General features: G+C 36.9%; 1 protein-coding gene across 8 annotated transcripts in view; it reads left to right on the top strand.

Annotated features, from left to right (window-relative positions):
* The window catches only part of TMEM116 (transmembrane protein 116), a 91,226-nt gene that overhangs the window by 16,275 nt on the left and 53,768 nt on the right, over positions 1-21,183 (top strand). For 7 of the 8 annotated variants that reach the window (XM_032876261.1, XM_032876262.1, XM_032876263.1 and 4 more), the window contains exon 4: positions 7,059-7,190. In XM_032876261.1, the coding sequence (XP_032732152.1) occupies positions 7,059-7,190 (132 nt within the window). Of the gene's footprint in view, positions 1-2,348; positions 2,493-7,058; positions 7,191-21,183 lie in introns of those variants that run through there. The other variant, XM_032876267.1, reaches the window with a different exon arrangement.

Here is a 21,183-nt window from a genome sequence, read left to right on the forward strand (position 1 = left end):
TCTGATATTGATATCTTGGCAATATTGCTAGTGGGGCTAAGAAATAGCTCAGACTTTGTTTCCAGAAAATATTAGGTTTGCTGTTCAGGCCTTCTAGGCAATTACAATTTAATGGTGAAAACAGAACAAAAATACATCCTAGGTAAAATTATTCATACCAAAAAGATCAAGTAAAAATATTTTCCTTTTTTTGAGGTGTAATTGACAAACAAAAATTATATATATTTAAGGTATAAACAAACAAAAAAACCTTCCTGATTAAGAGGACTAGGAAGAGAGAGTATTTCCTAGCTATGAAATAAAAATGTAACAACACTTTCTCTCACTAGGCCAAATGGCACAAAATTAGACAAAATATAGTTCACATATATGGGAGGGCTTTTGTATGTGGAAAATGTGATTGGGTTTTTATTGGGCCCACTTTCCTAATCAGAGTAGTTCCGTATGTTGAACACTTTCTGAGCTCCAAGTATGCTGGGTGCTTTACAGACTTTATCTATTGGCTTTCATCACTTTCCCATGGGAATGATGGTATTAGCTCCATTTCACAGATGAGGAAATTAAGGCTCAAAGTCATGAAGTAACTTGTTGAAATTTTATAGTAAGTAGCAGAACAGAGATTTTCAAAAGTCTAACTCTTAACTATAGTCCCCTTTCAAATTAAACACAGTGTTTAGTATTTATTTTATTCTAGACAGATGTGCTCAGTGTTTTAAATACATTTTTCATTTAATCCTTAAAACAACTCTGTGAGGTAGATATTACTAATCTGATATTATAATGAAGAAATGGAATCCTGGTAAGGTTGAGGGACTTTCCTAAGATCTTATATATAGCCAGTAATTTGTTAGAGCTAGAATTTGAGTACAGGATTGTCTTGTTCCAAAGCCATTCTCCATATATGCTTTTTAAGCCACTGAAATATGGTATGTAATGAAAATAGGATTTTGGGGGCGCCTGGGTGGCTCAGTGGGTTAAAGCCTCTACCTTTGGCTCAGGTCATGATCCCAGGGTCCTGGGATTGAGCCCCGCATCAGGCTCTCTGCTCAGCAGGGAGCCTACAACCTCCTCTCTCTCTCTGCCTGCCTCTCCACCTACTTGTGATCTCTGTCAAATAAATAAATAAAATCTTAAAAAAAAAAAAAGAAAAAGAAAATAGGATTTTGAATTTCAGGCATAGACTGACTATGTAAGTAACTAGAAAGTAGAAGTCCTGGTACTGTATTGTCATTGCCTGCCAAAGTAATCTTAGGCCACATATCTTTCTGTGATTCAGATTTCCCTAATGTTTGTCTCCTTCGCTGAAATTTGAATTCATAGGTGATTAAGTTAATGAAGTATAAGTTACATAGTAGGACAGCTAAGCAGAGATTCTCAGTCTCTGCATTATTTATCTGTTGGACTGGACGATTATTTGTTGTAGGGGGCTGTCTGCACCTTCAGATGCTTTGCAGACTTTACCCACTAGATGTTTGAAGCAAACCACCTCCCCATACATCCGAGGTTGTAAAATTCAAAATATGTTTACATTTATTGCCAGATATCTCCTGGGGGAGGCAAAATTGCTCCTGGCTCAGGGACCACTCAGGTCACTGCTCTAAGGTGACCTCTGGCATGACAGTGGGTTAGAGCTTTATAAAGATGTAGAATCTACTTTGGCCTAGGATGTGACCTTTAGTTTCTCTGGCTTCAGTTCCCATACCTTTCACATAACCAGAGCTTAAAGGACCTTAACAATCACTAGTTCACCGGTTCCCACACATTCTATTTTCTTGGTGTAGGAAAAATTCCAATTTTTCCAGATTAAGAATATCAGCCATCCTCCAGTTTTCCTTTTTTGTCCATTAAAGAATTTTTTAAAAAGATTTTATTTATTTATTTGACAGACAGAGATCACAAGTAGGCAGAGAGGCAGGCAGAGAGAGCAGGGGAAGCAGGCTTCCCGCCGAGCAGGGAGCCTGACATGGGGCTTGATCCCAGGACCCTGAGATCATGACCTGAGCTGAAGGCAGAGGTTTAACCCACTGAGCCACCCAGGCACCCTTAAAGAATATTTTTAATCACAAAAAACACATGGAAGTCATAATCTGAAAAATACCAAAATAGTTTAATTTAAAATAAATGTAGTAAATTGGAGAAATCCATAGGGAATCTTTGAGGTGATTAACTGATGAAACAGTGACTCAGAAAGGCTAACTGAAGAGAGAAGAAGGTGGCCAGACTAGCCAGTGTTAAATAATACTCAGGGCAGATATACTTTATTACACACTTATGTGACTTCATTTCCCCATAAAGATCACTTTTGATATTCTTTGTAACCTGATTTCATTTGAATAGAAATATTGGGAAGCAGGATTTTAGAAAAGTATTCATATGAATACTATTTTAGGTCTTTCAACTCACCAGAACCCACTTGAACTCAGAACCTCCCCAGGGAAACCCTTTCCCACAGTGCATGTTCTACCCCTTATCCTGCTCTTGATTTAAATGAGGTACGAATTGGGCATTTTTTTTACAATTTTTTTTTATAGATTTTTATTTATTTATTTGACACAGAGAGAGATCGCTAGAGAAGGAATACAAGCAGGGGGAATGGGAAAGGGGGACTTCCCACTGAGCAGGGAGCCCAATGTGGGGCTCAATCCTAGGACCATGGAATCAGGACCTGAGCCGAAAGCAGAAGCTTAACGACTGAGCCACCCAGGCGCCAGTAGGCATGTTTTTTTAAAAGCAAAAGCTTTCATATTTAGGACTATGTCTTTTGCTTTTATGTGTATTACAGATTACTGCACTGATTGTACTTTCCTTAAACCATGGGCTATACTGTACCTTTGTATTACCTTCAACATAGTATTTTGTAAACATAGGCAGGGTGAAATTTTTCTTCGCTTCAACAATAGGTGCTCAGTTAATTTTTGTTGTTTACTTGATTGACTTTATCTTCTGTTACTAGAACTCACTGTTTTCTAAGCATGAGTGAAAGTATATAAATCTCTTTTTATCCTCCATTTCCCTGCCAAAGACTTTAGGTATGTTTTAGTTGCAAATAGTGCTCTCTATAAGGCTATTTATTGAATCAATGACCATAAATAAAATTTCATTCTTGCTCACAAAAGCCTCCTGGCTGCCTTTCTCCTCCAGAGTTTATTTGGTGTTCACTTTTAATTTTTTACCCATTAACAGTTATAAACTTGTGGGAGGTCATGGGCCATTAGAATCCGTGAATGTGCCATCTGGCTGGAATTTTAGTAGGCTTACCCAGAGCAAAGGCTATATATGGTAAAAATAATAATAATATCTGATATTTATTAAATATAGTTTAAAATGTAAAAAAAAATGTTATTTCACTCGTTTTTGTTTTTGTTAGCCAAAGCAGCTTGACCATTTACCCCTGCTTGTAAGTATAGCATCTTAGCTTTCCTCTCATTTGGAAGAGGGGTATGAGAAAAATTCCCTTTCGTACAGGCAAGATTCATTTTTATATTAGGTAGTATGTGATAATAACTTTAAAAATTTTTTAATTTACTTTTTCTTGTGATATATATCAGATGTGGATTACAAAGCATAAAACGTGTATGCACTTTTTAAAGAATGATTATAACCAGTAAGAATAAGAAATAGAAATTGCCTGTACCAAAATGCTCCTTACTGGTCAACCTACTATGCTCCTTACTAGGTCACAGTTCTCTTCCTCACCTCTAGAGGTAAACACTATCCTGACTTCTGTGATCATAATTTCTTTGCTTTTATGTACAGTTTTGTCAAGGTATGCGTATTTAAACAATTTAATTCAGCTCACTTTTGAACTTTATTGGAAATGGACTAATACTGTATGTATTTTTGTATAGTTCTGTGATTTGCTGTTTTTTGTCAGTGTTATTTGTAAGATTTATTCTTGTGTAAAGCTCTGGTTCATTTAATTTTCACTGATGTTTAGCATTCTCTACTTTGAACACACTATAATTTATGTATCTATGTTATATTTGTATGGTGTGTAGATATAATATATATGTTATATCTATATATAATCTTTAATCTTGTCCATGTCTTCTGGTGCACACATGCAAACATTTACCTAATGATAGAAGTGCTGTAGGAGAGGCATATTCCTAGATAATGCCAAACTTTTTCTAAATGGTTGTGCCAGTAGGGTAGGAAAGGTTTCATTGCTTTATTTTTCTATTAATCCTGGATATTGTCAGATTTAAAAATTTTTTGCCATGAATGTATAATTTTTTGTGGACTTAATTTTTCATTTCCTTGATTACTAATGATGTTAGGCATATTTTCATATGTTTATAGTCATTTGGATTTCCTCTTAACTACCTGTTCACATCTTTTGCCTATTTTTTTCTACTAGGTTTTTTTTTAAATTGCTTTGCAAGAGTTTTTTTTTTTTTAAGATTTTATTTATTTATTTCACAGAGAGAGATCACAAGTAGGCAGAGAGGCAGGCAGAGAGAGAGATAGAGGAGGAAGCGGGTTCGCCGCCGAGCAGAGAGCCTGATGCGGGACTCGATCCCAGGACCCTGAGATCATGACCTGAGCGGAAGGCAGAGGCTTAACCCATTGAGCCACCCAGGCGCCCGAGTTTTTGTTTTTAATTTTGTTTTGACACTGGTCCTTTGTTAGTTTTATGTGCTGCAAATAATCTTCTCCCATTTTGTGGCATGTCTTTTCACTTTCTTGGTGGTGTCTTTTGACACATTTTTCTTTTTTCACTGGTTGAATTTTTCAATTACTTCCTTTTAGAGTCTTTTTCTTTTGTTTAGGAAAAGTTTCCCTGGCCAAAAGTTGAAGACATTCTCCTCTGTTATCTAAAAAAAAATTTTTATGGGTTTTGCTTTCCATATTTAGTTATTTAAGCCAGTTGGAACTCATTTTTGAGTGTGTGAGATAGAACATAGGGGTCCACTTTTATTTTTATCCATATAGACCCCAGTTGTTGCAACATCATGGTTGTTGTGTTTTGGGTTTTTTTTTTTTTTTTAAGATTTTATTTATTTATTTAACTGAGAGAGACACAGAGAGGGAACACAAGTGGGGGAGGGGAGAGGGAGAAGCAGGCTTCCTTCCTGCTGAGCAGGGAGCCGGAAGTGGAGCTTGATCCTAGGACCCTGGGATCAGGACCTGAGCCAAAGGCAGACGCTTAATGACTGAGCCACCCAGGCTCCCCGCAACATCATATTTTGAAAAGACTATCCTTTCTTTCTTGATCCAGAAAGCCACTTTGTGGGATGCCTGGCTGGCTCAGTCAGCAGAGCCTGCAAATCTTGATCTCAGGGTTGTAAGTTTGAGTTCCACAATGGGTGTAGAGATTACTACAGTAATAATAATAATTTTGCCAATAATAATAAAAATTTTCTAAAAAAGCCATTTCTAGGGACACCTGGGTGACTCAGATGGTTAAATGTCTGCCTTTGCCTTGAGTCATGATCTCGGGGTCCTGGGATTGAGCCCTGCAGTAGGGCTCCCTGCTCAGCGGGGAGTCTGCTTCTCCTTCTCCCTCTGCTGCTCCCCTTGCTTGTGGTCTCTCTCTCTCTGTTGAATAAATAAGTATTTTTTTTAAAAAGCCCTTCTATCATGTATCAAAAATTTTTATATATGCTTAGGTTTGTTTGAGCTCTGTATTCTGTTTCATTTGTCTATTGCTTATCCCTATGCTAGTACCACAGTATCTACACTCTAGCTTTATATTAAGTTTTGCTACGTGTAGGACAAATCTTCTTTCTCCTTTTTTATCAAGAATGTCTTGGTTGTCTTGATATTTTATATTTCTACATCAGATATAGAGCCAGCTTGTCAATTTCCACAAGAAAATATGTTGAAATACAATTGAGATTGCATTTAATCTATATATAAATTTAGGGAGAACTTATATTTTTGTAATCTTAGGTCTTACAATCCATGAACATAGTGTATATCTTCACTCTAGATCTTCTTTGATGTCTCTCAATAAACATTTTATAATTTTCTCTGTATGCTAACCAATACTATTTTTAGAAAAGTGGGAGTTGGGAGGGCAAAAGGGGAAGAATACTAGAAAGTGACAAAGAAGGACAGACTTCATTGATGGGGTGAGAAATCGAAAACCAGCATATACAATTCATACCAATATTTTTTCCTGCTCTGAGTTTTTTCTTTTTTTTTTTTTTTTTAAGATTTTATTTATTTATTTGACACAGAGAGAGAGATCACAAGTAGGCAGAGAGGCAGGCAGAGAGAGGGGGAAGCAGGCTCCCTGCTGAACAGAGCCCTATTTGGGGCTTGATTCCAGGACCCTGAGATCATGACTTGAGCCAAAGGTAGAGGCTTAACCCATTGAGCCACCCAGGCACCCCCTACTCTGAGTTTTCATTGATGAAATAAGATGAATAAAGTCTGAGGATGTAATGTATAATGTGGTGACTATAGTTGATAACACTGTTGTATAATTGAAATTTGTTAAAAGAGTAGAACTTAAATGTTCTGTGTGTGGTGATGGAGGTGTTAACTTGGGGAAATCCTTTCACAATGTACCTATCAAATCATCACACTGCACACTTTAAATATCTTACAATTTTTTCAATAAAGAAAAGAATGAGAAAAATGCAAGTTAAACTGTATTAAGATTTTTAAAACCCATTTTTATTTTCTTTGAGTGTTAACCATATCCCTAAACACTCAGCTGATGATCTCATTTCCTATTGTTAGAAGATGTTGGCCGTGCAGCTCAAGTACTTTTAATTTTCTATTTGTGGTGTGTTTCCCATCACAAAATTTCTTATCTCTCCATTCTTTCCTTTGTCCCTAAATCTGAGGAATGAATATATCTATAAGGAAGAAGGTCAATGCTAATCTATCCATGAGTAGTCTTATTCTAGGATAGTTGGGATAGTTGAAATTACAGATTCCTTCCTATGTGGAGTATTCCTTTACATTCCCCACAGTCCACCAATGACAGAGACCCCAGAAAAATGATGCCCAGGTTTCTCCTAGAAAGATATAACTTTAAAATAATTGATTATTATTCTCCTAGCTACATCATTTATAAAATGAGGCTCTTGTTGCTTTGACAGATAAGGCCACTCTTTTATCTGAGCTTCTCTGACCTTCTCCTGGGGATATGCTGGCTCATTGAGGCACTTCTTTATGGAACTTCAGTAGCCAATAAGGACATTGTCTGCTATAACTTGCAAGCAGTTGGACAGGTGAGTGGTACTAGACTGTGACTGTATCTTGTAAGACAGGTATACTCAGACCTAAATAGAAAGTAAAGATAATCCATCTTGGTAAGTGGGATCCCTTTGTTTATTGTTATCCTTTGAAACAATAGCTCTTAATATTTTTCCATATTAAAAAACACGGCTTGTTGTGCTCACTTCAGCAGCACATATACTAAAAAAAACACTGCTTGTTTATTATAGAAAGTGTGGAAAATTCAGAGAAGCAAAAAGATAATTAAAATCACCTATAATCACTCACATATTATTTTATATATATTATATATCTTTCCAATCTTTTTCTCTGTACATATATGCATTTTAAAACAAATAACACATTAATACTTCGTATAATTTGCTTTTATTTTTCAACATATCATGAGTGTACTTCCATGTAATAAAACATTCTTTAACAACAGCTTTTGAGAATAATACAATTTTTTATTAAAAGAATAAGCATTGACCCTGAAAAGAAATAAAATAAAATAAAATAAAATGGAAAAAAAAAGAATAAACATTGGCTTCAATTGGGAAATACTATAGATTATCATGTATGGATTATAGATTTTTCACAGATTTTATCAGTGGATTAACCCACACAGTACCATCTGTATATGTTTCTTATATTTGCTGTGTGAAAAAGTAGAGGTTAAAATGCAGTTGGTACTCACTGCTATGTGTTTCTTTGACATTTGTTACTAGAGGGAATATTTCTTTCAATTTAGTATGAAAATAATACATGTAATTGGTAGTATGAAATCCATGTACTAATATATATTAAATATCTCATGAATTTTAGTATCATAAAAACATACTTTATTCAGTCCTAATATCTCATAAATTGAGTAACACTGTATTATATTTTCAGCTAAGGAAATAATATAGTTTTGGAAGTAAAAAAAAATCTGTATAGAATTCTGGACCCAGTTAACTTTGTAACCTTAGGCAAATACTTAATAACTTCTGAACTTTAGTCTCCTAGTCTATAAAGTGATCGTTAATATTATTTACCTTGTGCTTGGCATAGGTATGATTAATGTTACTTTGTTTTTTTTATAACTTTATTGAGCTATACATATAATAAATGAGATTTATTTAAAATATTTTATTTATTTGAGAGAGGGAGAAAACATGAGTGGGGGTGGGGAGGGCAGAGGAAGAGGGAGAAGCAGAGAAGCAGAGCCCCCACTGAGCAGGGAGCCCGATGTGGGGCTCAGTCCCAGGAGCCCAAGATCATGACCCAAGCCAAAGTCAGATGCTTAACTGAACCATTCAGGTGCCCCTACACGACAATATTTAAAGTGTACAATTTTATCTTTTTTAGTATATATATACCCCTTTCAAATTATTACCACATGGGGCACCTGGGTGGCTCAGTGGGTTAAGCCTCTGCCTTCAGCTCAGGTCATGATCTCAGGGTCCTGAGATCGAGCCCCACTTTGGGCTCTCTGCTCAGTGGAGAACCTGCTTCCCCTCCCCCCCGCCTGCTTCTCTGCCTACTTGTGAGCTCTCTCTTTCTCTCTGTTAAATAAATAAATAAAATCTTTAAAAAAATCATTACCACAACTAAGATAACAAACATTTCTATTTCATCACCCCCCAAAATAATTTCAAGTTTGTTTTCTTTTACCTCATGGAGCATATGAATTATAATAGTTGCTTTAAAAAATCTTTGGTTGGTGGCACCTGGATGGCTCAGTCATTAAGTGTCTGCCTTCAACTCAGGTCATGATTCCAGGGTCCTGGGATCAAGCCCTGCATCAGGCTCCCTGCTCAGCGGGAAGCCTGCTTCTCCCTCTCCCACTCCCCCTGCTTGTGTTCCCTATCTTGCTGTGTCTCTCTCTGTCAAATAAATTAAAAAATTAAAAAAAAATTTTTTGGTTGGATATTTCCAATATCTGGCCATCTCTAAGTTGGTGTTTGTTGATTGTCTTCTCCCATGATAATGGGTGACAAATTTTTGTTGTGTGTCAAGTAATTTAGGGTTTCATCTTGGACATTGTGACTGCGACATATCATAGACTTGGGGTTCTTTTGTAATTCTCTGGAGAATGCTAATGTTTTTGTTTAGCAGACAATCAACCTGATTAGGTTTAGAATGTGAATTCCTTTTTTTTTTTTTTTAACAATTTAAAATTTATTTGAGAGAGAGAGCAGGAGTGGGGGAGGGTCAGAGAGGGAAGCAGACTCCCTATTGAGTAGGGAGCCTGATGTGGAACTTGGTCTTGGGACTCCAGGATCATGACCTGAGCTGAAGGCAGTCACTTAACCAATAGAGCCATCCAGGCGCCCTAGATTGTGAATTTAATTTCATCATTTTTAGGTTCAAGTTCTCTATGCCTAGTTCTCTAAACCTTAGCTATGCTTGTTTTGGGCTGTCATGTGCATGCATAGTGCAGTGGTTAGGTTGAGACTTATATGGCATCATACACAGAATTAGGACATCTGCTTTTCTTGCTCTGTCACTTTTGGGTTTCCACCTACACTTTCCTGACTGAAATGGGACATTCTTTGGTTTATGTGGCCTAGAATATAGGTTTCTGTTAGGGTTTCAGGGGCCTTCATTGAGAGGCATTATGATTGGGATGTACACTTGAGGAAAAGCTATAAGAGAGCAAGAGAGAAAGGTTTGGGAAACTTACTTTTTTGCAGTTTGCTTCTCTGTATTTGATTCCTTTGTTTGATTTTTACTTTTCAGTCTTCAAGCAGTTAATTTTTATATTTTCCGAGAGTTTTTGTTTGTAATCAATGGGAGGGATGGGCTGAAGAGGGCTAAAACACACTAGCTTATTTAGTTATTCTTATTTATTTAGTGAGAGAGAAAGCGCATGTGAGTGGGGGAGGGGCAGAGGGAGAGAGAATCTTTTTTTTTTTATAGATTTTATTTCTTTATTTGAGAGAGAGCACAAACAGAGGGAGAGGGCAGAGGGAGAGGGAGAAGCAGACTCTCTGCTGAGCAGGGAGCTGGATGTGGGGCTCAATCCTAGGTCCCAAAGATCATGACATGAACTGAAGGCAGTTACTTAACCAGCTGAGCCACCCAGGTGCCTGGAGAGAGAGAATCTTAAGCAGTCTCCGTGCTCAGCTTGAGCCTGATGCAGGGCTCCATCTCATGACCCTGAGATCATGACCTGAGCTGAAGGCAGAGGCTTTAACCTACTGAGCCACCCAGGCGCCCCCAATCTCTGCCTTTTAATTGTGGTTTTTAGGTCACTTACACTTAATTTGATTGTACTGTTTTATTTGAATCTGTCATTTTGCCCTTTGTTTTCTGTTTTGCTCTTTTTTCCCTTCCTTTTTCTCCCTTTTTGGATATATATATATGTATGTATATGTATATATATACACACACACACACACACACACACACACACACACACACATATATATATAATTTATTTATTTGACAGAGAGAGAGAGAGAGAGATCACAAGTAGGCAGAGAGGCAGTCAGAGAGAGCAGGGGAAGCAGGCTTCACGCCAAGCAGGGAGCCTGACATGGGGCTCAATCCCAGGACCCTGAGATCATGACCTGAGCTGAAGGCAGAGGCTTAACCCACTGAACCACCCAGGTGCCCCTAATATACTATTTTTATTATTACCTTTTATCTCCCTTGTTGGCTTATTAGCTAAAACCCTTTGTTGTGTTATTTTAGTGGTTATGTTACAGGGTTCATAGTATACATTTTAACTTATCATAGTTGAAGTAATAATCATATCTCTTCACATGTAGGGTGACAATCTTACAATGTAATACCTTCATTTCTCCTCTCCCGGCCTTTATGCTTATTGCCATGTATTTCTTATATGTATACTGTAAAGCTCACAATATATTTTTATATTTGCTCAGTTAATTATCATTACAGAGATTTAAATAATAAAAAAATCTTCCATACTTATTAGTCCCAATGTTTTTCATTCTTTTGGGTAAATTCAGATTTTTGTGTGATACCATTTTTCTTCTGCCTGAGGCCTACTCTTTAACATTTCTTATGTTGTGGGTCTGCTTTTGTGTGTTTGAAAATGTCTATTTTGCCTTTGTTTTTGAGAGTATATTTGCTGGGTATAGATTTGTGGATTGAGAAAATTTTGGTACTTTAACATATCTCTTCACTGTCTTTTTGCTTGAACTGTTTCCTTTAAGAAATCTGATACTATATCTTTGTTCCTCTCTGCATCTTTTTTCCTCTGGCTGCTTTTAAGATTTTGTCTTAAAAATGAATAATTTGGGACACCTGGATGGCTCAGCTGGTTAAGCATCTGCCTTCAGCTCAGGTCATGATCCCAGAGTCCTAGAATCCAGTCCTACATCAGACTCTTTGCTCAGCAAGGAGCCTGCTTCTCCCTCTATCTGCTGCTCCCCCTGCTTGTGCATGTGAGCTCTCTCTCTGACAAATAAATAAATAAAATCTTTTTAAAAATGAATAATTTGATTATGATGGGCCTTGGTGTCATTTTCTTTGTATTTCTTTTCCTTGGGATTAATTGAGCTTTTGTATCTATGAGTTTATAGTCTTCATCAAATTTGGAAAGCTTTTGTTCATTATTTCTTTCAAATATGTTGTCTGTTTCCCTTTTCCCCATTACTTGCACTCCTTTCAGGCATCCTATTACCTATATATAATGGTACTTGAAGCTTTCCCATAGTTCACTCATGCTTTTTCAGTTTTTGGATTCTTTGTTTTTGTTTTTTGGCTTTTTCATTTTGAGTATTTTCCTTTGTTATACTTTCAGATTCATTAGTCATTTCTTCTGTAGTGTCTAATCTGTATATATTTTTACTTCCTCCATTGTAGTTTTTATCTTTAACAGCTCAAATAAGGTCTTTAAAAATACCTTCCATGTTTCTACTTATTAAAAATATGAGATAGAATATAATAACTATTTTATTGTATTTTACTGTTAATTCTAATATTTGTTTCAGTTTTGTGTAGTTTCAGTTGATTGATTATTCTCTGTATGGATCATGTTTTACTCCCTCTTTGCATCTTTTATTGGATGTCAGGCACTGTGAATTTTATATTTGGGGTGTACTAGATATTTCTGTATACCTACAACCATTCTTGTATTTTATCCTTAGATGCAGATAATTTACTTAGAAATAGTTTGAATCTCTCAGATCTTCCTTTTATGATTTTTTTCGTTAGTTCTGGACTGATGCTCAGTCTCAGGCTAATTATTTCTCACAACTGAGCCAAGACCTTCCTGAGTACTCTACCTTATGTCCTGTTGAATTACCAGTTTTTTGATATCTTGGTGGTAGGAACTACTTTTGGGCCTATGTGAACTCTAGATACTATTCTGTAATACTTTTAGATAGTTCTTTCAGCTTTGGATAGTTCCCTGACACACACACATCAATCAGTACTTCACTGAATACTCCAGGAAGACCTGCAAATATGCAGGGTGCTCTGAGCAGCTCTTCCCTCTCCAGCACTCTGTTCTATGAACTCGAGCAGCCTTAGTCTTCCTGGATTCTCATTTCTAACTCCTCAACTCAGAGTTTGCCAAGCCCTCCCTTAGTTTTGTCTTCCTGTACTATAGCATGGGAACTCTTTAGAAAGTAAGCTGAGGTATGCCTGGGTGGCTCAGTTGGTTAAATGTCTGCCTTTGGCTCAGGTCATGATCTCAGGATGCTGGGATTGAGTCCTGCATCAGGCTCCCTGCTCAGCCTGGAGTCTTCTTTTCCCTCTGCCTGCTGCTCTCCCTGTTTGTCCTCTCTCTCTCTCTCTCTCTGACCAAAATAAATAAATAAATACATACATAATATATACACACACATATATAAATTTTTATATGTTTATATATATAAATTTTTATATATGTTTATATGTTTTATATATGTTTATATATAAAAATTTATATGTGTGTATATATATTATTTATATATATGTTCTTACATATGTTTATATATGTTTTATATATGTTATATAAAAATTTATGTGTGTGTGTGTATGTATATATGTATGTATATATATATTATAAAATAAGCTGAGGATGCCTGGGTGGCTCAGTTGATTGAGTGACCTTTGGCTCAGGTCATGATCCCAGAGTCTTGGGATCAAGTCCTGCATTGGGCTCCCTCCTTAGTGGTGAGTCTGCTTCTCCCTCTGTCCCTACCCCCTCTTGTGCTCTCTCTCTCTCTCTCACTTTCTCTTTCTCTCAAATAAATAAATAAAATAAAATTTTTAAAAAGTAAGCTGAGGTAGGGGTGCCTGGGTGGCTCTGTTGGTTAAGTGGCCAACTCTTAATTTGGCTCAGGTCATGATCTCAGGGCTGTGAGATCAAGCCCCACATCTGGCTCTATGCTCAGTGTTGGGAGTCTGCTTGAGATTCTCTCTTTACCCCTTTGCCCTGCCCTCGCTCATGGGCATGCTCTCTCTCTCTCTCAAATAAATAAATCTTAAAAAAAAAAAAAAAAAGAAAGCTGAGGTAGTTCTGTGGCTCATCTCATGTTTCCATGTTTCAGAGATCACTGATTTTGTTATTTGATGTCTTGTGTCTTGAAACTCTTGTTTGAAATATTTTGACTGTCTTTTTTGTTTGTTTGCCAGAAAGGTGAATTGAGTTCTTGTTATTCCATCTTGGCCATAGAAATTCATAAGTAAAGCTTGGGTCTAAGAATATGCTCAAAGAACTTCAGCGTTTTTTTTTTTGTTGTTGTTGTTGTTATTTTTTAAGATTTTATTTATTTATTTGACAGAGAGAGAAATCACAAGTAGGCAGAGAGGCAGAGGGGGAAGCAGACTCCCTGCTGAGCAGAGAGCCTGATGGGGGCTCGATCCCAGGACCCTGAGATCATGACCTGAGCCGAAGGCAGAGGCTTAACCCACTGAGCCACCCAGGTGCCACTAAAAAACTTCGGTGTTTGGATATTCAGGGTTAACTTGGAGCTTTTAGGGGAATATATTATTTAAATAATTCTCAATAAATATTTAAGTTATTCTTTAGAGTAGAAAAATGTCTAGACTGTTTCAGATTAATGTTTTAATATTCCCTGTTGTCTTCCCTCCTGATCAACTCTGTCAGCTTGGAGGAAAAAAAATGCTATTTAACTTGGGCCTTTTCTTTATATTGAAACACACAATTCATTTGAATAGTCAGTTGGTCCATTTATTCAACTTTAGGAGAGAATGAGACATAGGTATCCCTGACTTGTCAATAGTTTGTGTTATACCTCTTTGCTTTTAAGAAAGACCTACATGAGGGGCACCTGGGTGGCTCAGTTGTTAAGTGTCTGCCTTGGGCTCAGTTCATGATCCCAGGATGCTGGGATCAAGCCCCACATCAGGCTCCTTGCTCTGCTGGAAAGCCTGCTTCTCCCTCTCACTCCCCCTGCTTGTGTTCCCTCTCTCACTGTCTCTCTCTCTCTCTCTCTCTCAAATAAATAAATAAAATTAAAAAAAAAAAAGGAAGAAAGAAAGACCTCCATGAATACCTGTCCTTACAAACCGAAAGAAATCCAAGGAGGATTTTGGCTTTTGTGGAAAAAGGCAAAAACAAAAATAGCATCCAGTGTTTGTTTTGCAGCAAGCCATTATAGAGGCAGTGCGTTCCCCAGCCAGCGACCACCGAGCTCTTTCCCCAGGAATACGCTCAACATCAAGCTGCCATAACTATGAACTGCATATGTGGACATCTATCCTCTGTCTCTGTTTATTTTGTACATCCATCAGAAGATGTTTCCATTAGCAGGGGTATCAGAAATGACAATTATTACTGCATTGTTTTGCTCTTGAGACTCCGTATGATTTTGAGGAAGTCATTTGATTTTTATGACAATCATTATTGCTAGTTGGATATAATTAAGGATACAGATGAATAGCCAGATAAACGGATACATAAGTCCAAAAGGGTCCTGAATGCAGGAGCTTCTGTCCCTGTGGAGCTGGACGTGTTTACCAGCCCAGAAGCTTTCCAAATCTTGTAGTTTAGAGTTTTTTATGGAGGCTTCATCTTGTAGGCATGATCAATTATTAATTCAGTCTCTAGCCTCTCTCCTCACCCTGGGGATGTAGGGCTGAAAGTTCTAAGTCTCAAGTCACGGTTTGATCTTTCTGGTAACCAGCTATCCAGGAGCCCACCAAGTATCATTTCATTAGAACAAAAGGTGCTCCTATGACGCAGGAAATTTCAAGGGATTTAGGAGCTCTGTGTGAGATACCCCTATCATTCTCATCACTCAGAAAATTCCAAGGGTTTTAGGAGCGCTGTGTCAGGAACTACATGTATTTATTATGTCATAAGAGCAAACCCAGATTGGCTCTTTTATGTCTCTCTGTGTTACTGGAGAATCCTGGTTCCAAGTTCAATAACTCTTTAGAGACCTGGAAACTAAAAAATACATCTTTCCTTAAAAATGGAAAATTTTTATTTTTTAGCTTTTCTACATAAAGATTTGTTATAATTTATAAAATTAATACATGTTCTTGATAAAAATTAAAACACATGTTTTTGCATATCTGGGGTTTACAAATGAAAAGTAAAAGTTCACCTCCCTTTTCTACCCCTAACTTTCACAGTTCAACCAGTTGAGATTAATGTCTCTCGTTCCCTTGTAATTGGTTCTTGAGAAAAACACTAGGAGTGGGTGGATGTGCGGCACTCCTTATTTGCACAAGCAGATGAGAGGTCCTAGATTTTCCAAGAGTCATAGTAAGGAAAGGACTTGTCACCTGATCTAAACAAACAAGATATTCAGGTTCCTTAATTTAAATTTCCAGTTTCATTCTTTGAACAGTGAGATCCTTTTATTTATTTATTTAAAAAAAATTTTTTTAAATATTTTTTATTTATTTCTTTGACAGACAGAGATCACAAGTAGGCAGAGAGAGAGTGGGAAGCAGGCTCCCCGCTGAGCAGAGAGCCTGTCCCAGGACTCTGGGATCATGACCTGAGCCGAAGGCAGAGGCTTTAACCTACTGAGCCACCCAGGGGCCCCAAGCGAGATCCTTTGAGAAAAAAATTTTTTGAAAACAAGTGCCAAGATTTTTAGAACATATTTAGTAGTTATTAATTCCACTGAAGCAGAATGAAAGAAAATGGGCTTAAGCAGTAGTAGGAAAATAGTATGGGTAGAAACCTTGAGGAGTATTATGCAGGAATAAATCATTAGGGTCAGTTTGGTGTTTCCCTGTCAAATGTATGTGTAATTTTCATCCACGTGAAATGGATTTCCAGGTGATACACCAGATAAGTGGTTCACAGATTCCTGGACTTCAGGGTTTCACAAATGAGTAAAACTAAAGAGAAAAATGTGAGTTTTCATACTGTTGCTATTTTGCTAAATTAGGAATACTTTTAAACAAATACTACCTAATTTCATAAAAGGAATAACAATTCATACTAAAAAACTAGGCGAAATATAGTCTCGGACTGGAACATGGACTCTTTATTTTTATTTTTTTTTTTTAAAGATTTTATTTATTTATTTGACAGAGAGAGAGATCACAAGTAGGCAGAGAGAAAGGGGGAAGCAGGCTCCCCGCTGAGCAGAGAGCTGGATGGGATGCGGGGCTCGATCCCAGGACCCTGGGATCATGACCTAAGCCGAAGGCAGAGGCTTTAACCCACTGAGCCACCCAGGTACCCCAAGAACATGGACTCTTGAAATTAGTAGATTTAGCTATATGAAAAATTTAATTACATTCCTATCTTTTTCTCAATATTTCTTAGACCAATGCCTCTTTAGTCAGGGATCACCACTAATTTTTGAACTAGCATTTGGAAATTACTGCACTATATAGGCCTTCATAGCTCTTTCCAGGTTTCAGATGTTAAAGCTTCAGGACATGTGGATTTTTGTTTTGTTTTGAGCTTTTCCTCCTCTATTGGGGTGGGTTTGGGATGCAAATTAGAATCAGGCTTATTCACCTCTTATGTTATTACTTTATTATGGGTCTGGAGTTACTGAGTTCTTGCCTGATTTAGATAATGAAAAGAGTTTTGTAGGAGACCCAGAGCTGGTCAGGGATGAACACTGGCTCACTGCAGCTCTGGTGCTTTTATGTGTCTTCAGTGAACTGGAACGGAAGAAATCATTTACCAAGAGCTAGTCATTTGTTCTGGAACTTATCTGAGAAGCAAAGTGAGTTTGAGAACTAGGCCATCAGAAATAATTTCATTCTTTGATTAATAAATTAAGATGTGAGATTTTCCAAGTGCTCTCTTTTTAGTAAACTCAGCCAACCAGTAAAGAGATGTTACCATGCCCCCATAACATTGGAATCTGAAGGTTTTGTCTGGCGTATAGCATTTGGGTCTGAAAGATGGAATCTGATCCATAGTCTAAGATGCTGAGAATTTTTAATTCTGTTAGATGATTAGATCTATACCACGAAGATTAATTTGTATATGATTGTCCCCCTGATCAATCTTGGGATCAGGACCAAATTCCTTGCTTTTTCTAAAAGGGTCTGGGATTATTGCTGTGCTAGTATTTTTGTTGATCAGAGATAACTGTGATAGAGAAATAAGATAAGGGAAAATGACAGTGCCAGACACTATCCCAGTCTGCTTCTCTATTTACTTTTGGCTATTCTTGTGTTTATTTTGACATGGGTTGAAGTGTCAGCAGTCACCTTTTCTTAGTGAATGAACCATGTTTCATTTCCTAGAAGAATATGCTGGTCACATACTTTGGAGATACCAGTTTGGATCGCAGACAACATGAAAATCGTGGCTTGGAGTTAAAGCATAGAGTTTGGAGTCAAACAGATCTGGGTTTAAATCCCAGCTCTGGTACCTATTAGCTGTATGATTTTTAAGCAAGATATTTTTCCTAAGTCTTAGTTTCCCTTGTAAGATATGAATAATGATGGGATTCTTAGGGTTGTCATGAAGATTAAATTTGGTAAAAATGCAGAGTACTTGCTCCTAGTGTAATTATTGCTGTTCTTGTTATTTTTGGAGGTAAAATAGGATATCTGCTGATCTTAGGAACAGAATTCACCTGCAGGCCTTTTGTTTCCTCCCCATATTTACTGATCTGTTACCTTCTGAATTTGTCTGGTAAAAAGCAGTCTATTAAAAATATTCTCTTATCTAGGATTTTACTTCATGATATTTGCTTGTTAATACATTCTCACTGCCTCTCTGACCTTTTGGACTTAGCCTAACTCCAAGGCCTAAATTTTACAGTGGCTGGTGGTTTGTGTGACATTATTATTGTGATTTTTAGGGTCTGGTTTAAATATAATAGGACCTCAAATAAACTTTTGCTAATTGATAGCTGACTTCTCTGGATTTAATTTCATGCTTAAAGGCCCTAAGCCCTTTTCTATGGGTAGATTTCTGATGCTAGCCCACTTTAGCTAGCTATCTCTTTTAGCCATGGTGTACTAACCAACATCTGATTAATGCCATGGCACCATTTCTGATCTGTGACAGAACAGATTTGTGTCATGACCACTCGCCTTTGTTAAGGATAAATACTTTTAACAACAATAGCAAAAATCCCTTGTATCCTAGGTCCATGTAACAGAAGTAGCTTTACCCAAACTGCTGTTAAGTGTTTTGGGACATCTAGAGTCTACTTTAGAGTGGAATTCTCTTACCTTATTTTCTGTTGCTCAGAGAATGTGTTCTTGTCTACAGAGACAAGTATGAATTTGCTCAAAAATCCCATCTGAGAGTATTTTTATACTAGATTGTACTATATTTCTATTTTCTATGGTAAGTTTGAGCTGCTGTCTTTTCAAGACAATTAAAAAAAAGTAGAAAACCACATTTTAAATTTAGGTATCTTCATTTTGTACATGAGTGAACTAAATAAGCTATTAAGATCTTGTTTAGTTTCAGGATTCAATAAAAAAAAAACAAGAAAAGGTCTGGTTGAAAATTGAGATTCTGGAGTTATCTTTTGGATCTGTTTTAGATTGGTGTAGAGGATATTTGAGGCAAATAAGTTCTTACATTGGTTTTTTACTAATTTAATAATAGAAGTGAGCTTGCTTCTGCTGCTTAACAGACCTTAAATAAGTCATGTTAAAATACTAGTTTTGTATTTTTTATCACAAAAATAAGATCATATGTCAGTATATATGTAAAAGTACTTTTAAGTTATAAGGCATTTTACAAATATAAGGTTGAATAGATGGTTCTTACTCATCTTCTCTATTATAAGCCCTTCTTTATACATGGTAGTCATTCTGTAACTGTTTGCCTCACTGGGATTTTAGGAGAATAAAGATAATGGATTTGATGAGTTGTGAGTGTCTCAAAAGACTACAAGTAGTTAGGATGATAAATTTATTTTATTTTTAAAAACATTTTTTTTATTTATGCGAGAGAGAGAGAGAGAGAGAAAGAGCACAAGCAGTGGAAGAAGCAGAGGGAGAGGGAGAGAATCAGACTCCCCGCCAATCTGGGAGCCTGACATGGGGCTTGATCCCAGGATCGGGAGATCATGCCCTGAGCCAAAGGCAAATGCTTAACCATCTCAGCAGCCCAGGTGCCCCAAAGGATGATAAATTTATCATTAGTCACCCCTATTTGATATTGAAGAATGTTAATATTAGTCATAATCATCAAGGTTGTTAACGATGCTCTCAGGATTTTACAGATTTTTAAATCTGAAACCTGCGAGAAGTGTCAAATTTAGAATGTTTACATATCTAGTGGGGGGGGGGAGGAATCAGTCAGATATGATGACATCCTGGTTCCCTCTACTGGGCTTAAATGAAATTACCTTTTTTTTAAGTTTTAATTTTAATTCCAGTTAATTAACATACAGTGTTATATTAGTTTCAGGTATACTATATAGTGATTCAACACTTCCATACATCACCTGGTGCTCATCGTGACAGGTGTAGTCCTTAATCCCCATCATTTATTTTACCCAAGCCCCCAACTCCCTCCCCTCTGGTAACCATCAATTCTCTAATTAAAAGTCTGTTTCTTGGTGTCTCTCTCTTCCTCTCTCTTTGCTCTTTTGTTTTGTTTCTTAAATTCCACATATGAGTGAAATCATATGGTATTTTTCTTTCTCTATATCACTTAGCATAATATTCTCTAGATCCATCCATGTTGTTGCAAATGGAAGATTTCATTCTTTTTTGTGGGTGAATCATATTCTATTGTATATAATGGATACCTATCGCTTCTTAAAACTGCCAGTGTTGAATAGCCATGTAATTTAAAGGACACCACTCCCTACTATAGATCATCACTTCTCTCATATGTTTGTCATAGTAATGGTGGGAAGGTTTTAGGGATCTTTCTTTAAGATTTTTTCCTAAAATCTAAACTTGCATCTGCCTATGGCCTTGGGTAAAGGAACTCAGAGTTATTCGATGAAAACTTCTTGTTTACAGTGCGGCAGTCATTATCCTATACTTCGGAGCACACATTCTTTAAAGTCTGATCATGAGATTGCAGAAATTTAGTCACATCGTCAGGCTCCACTTCTAGTTCTCTCACGATTTCCACCACATCTGAAGTACTTCCTCCACCGAAGTTTTAAATACCTCAAAGTCATACATGTGGGTTAGAATCAGCTTCTTCCAAACTCCTGTTAATGTTGATTTTTAAAAATATTATTTTATTAACATATAATGTATTATTTGCCTCAGGGGTACAGGTCTGTGAATCCTCAGTCTTACACAATTTACAGCACTCACCACAACACATACCCTCCCCAGTGTCCATCGCACAGCCACCCTATCCCTCCCCAAACCCCAATATTTTGACCTCTTCCAAAGAATCACAAATGTTCTTAATGTTACTAGAATGATGAATGTTTTCCAGAGATTTTCAATTTACTTTACCTAGATCAGTCAGAGACATTACTATCTGTGACAGTTATAGCCTTATGAAATGTATTAAATAATAAAACTTGAAAGTCTAAATTACTCCTTGATCCCATGGGATGCAGAATGGATATTGTGTTAGCAGGCAGGAAAACAATATTGGTCTCATTGTGTATTTCTATCAGAGCTCTTGGGTGACCCAGTACATTGTCAGTGAGCAGTAATATTTTGAAA

Source organism: Lontra canadensis, unplaced genomic scaffold (assembly GCF_010015895.1).
Source record: "Lontra canadensis isolate GAN:19392208 unplaced genomic scaffold, GSC_riverotter_1.0 scaffold58, whole genome shotgun sequence".
Lineage (NCBI taxonomy): Eukaryota > Metazoa > Chordata > Mammalia > Carnivora > Mustelidae > Lontra > Lontra canadensis.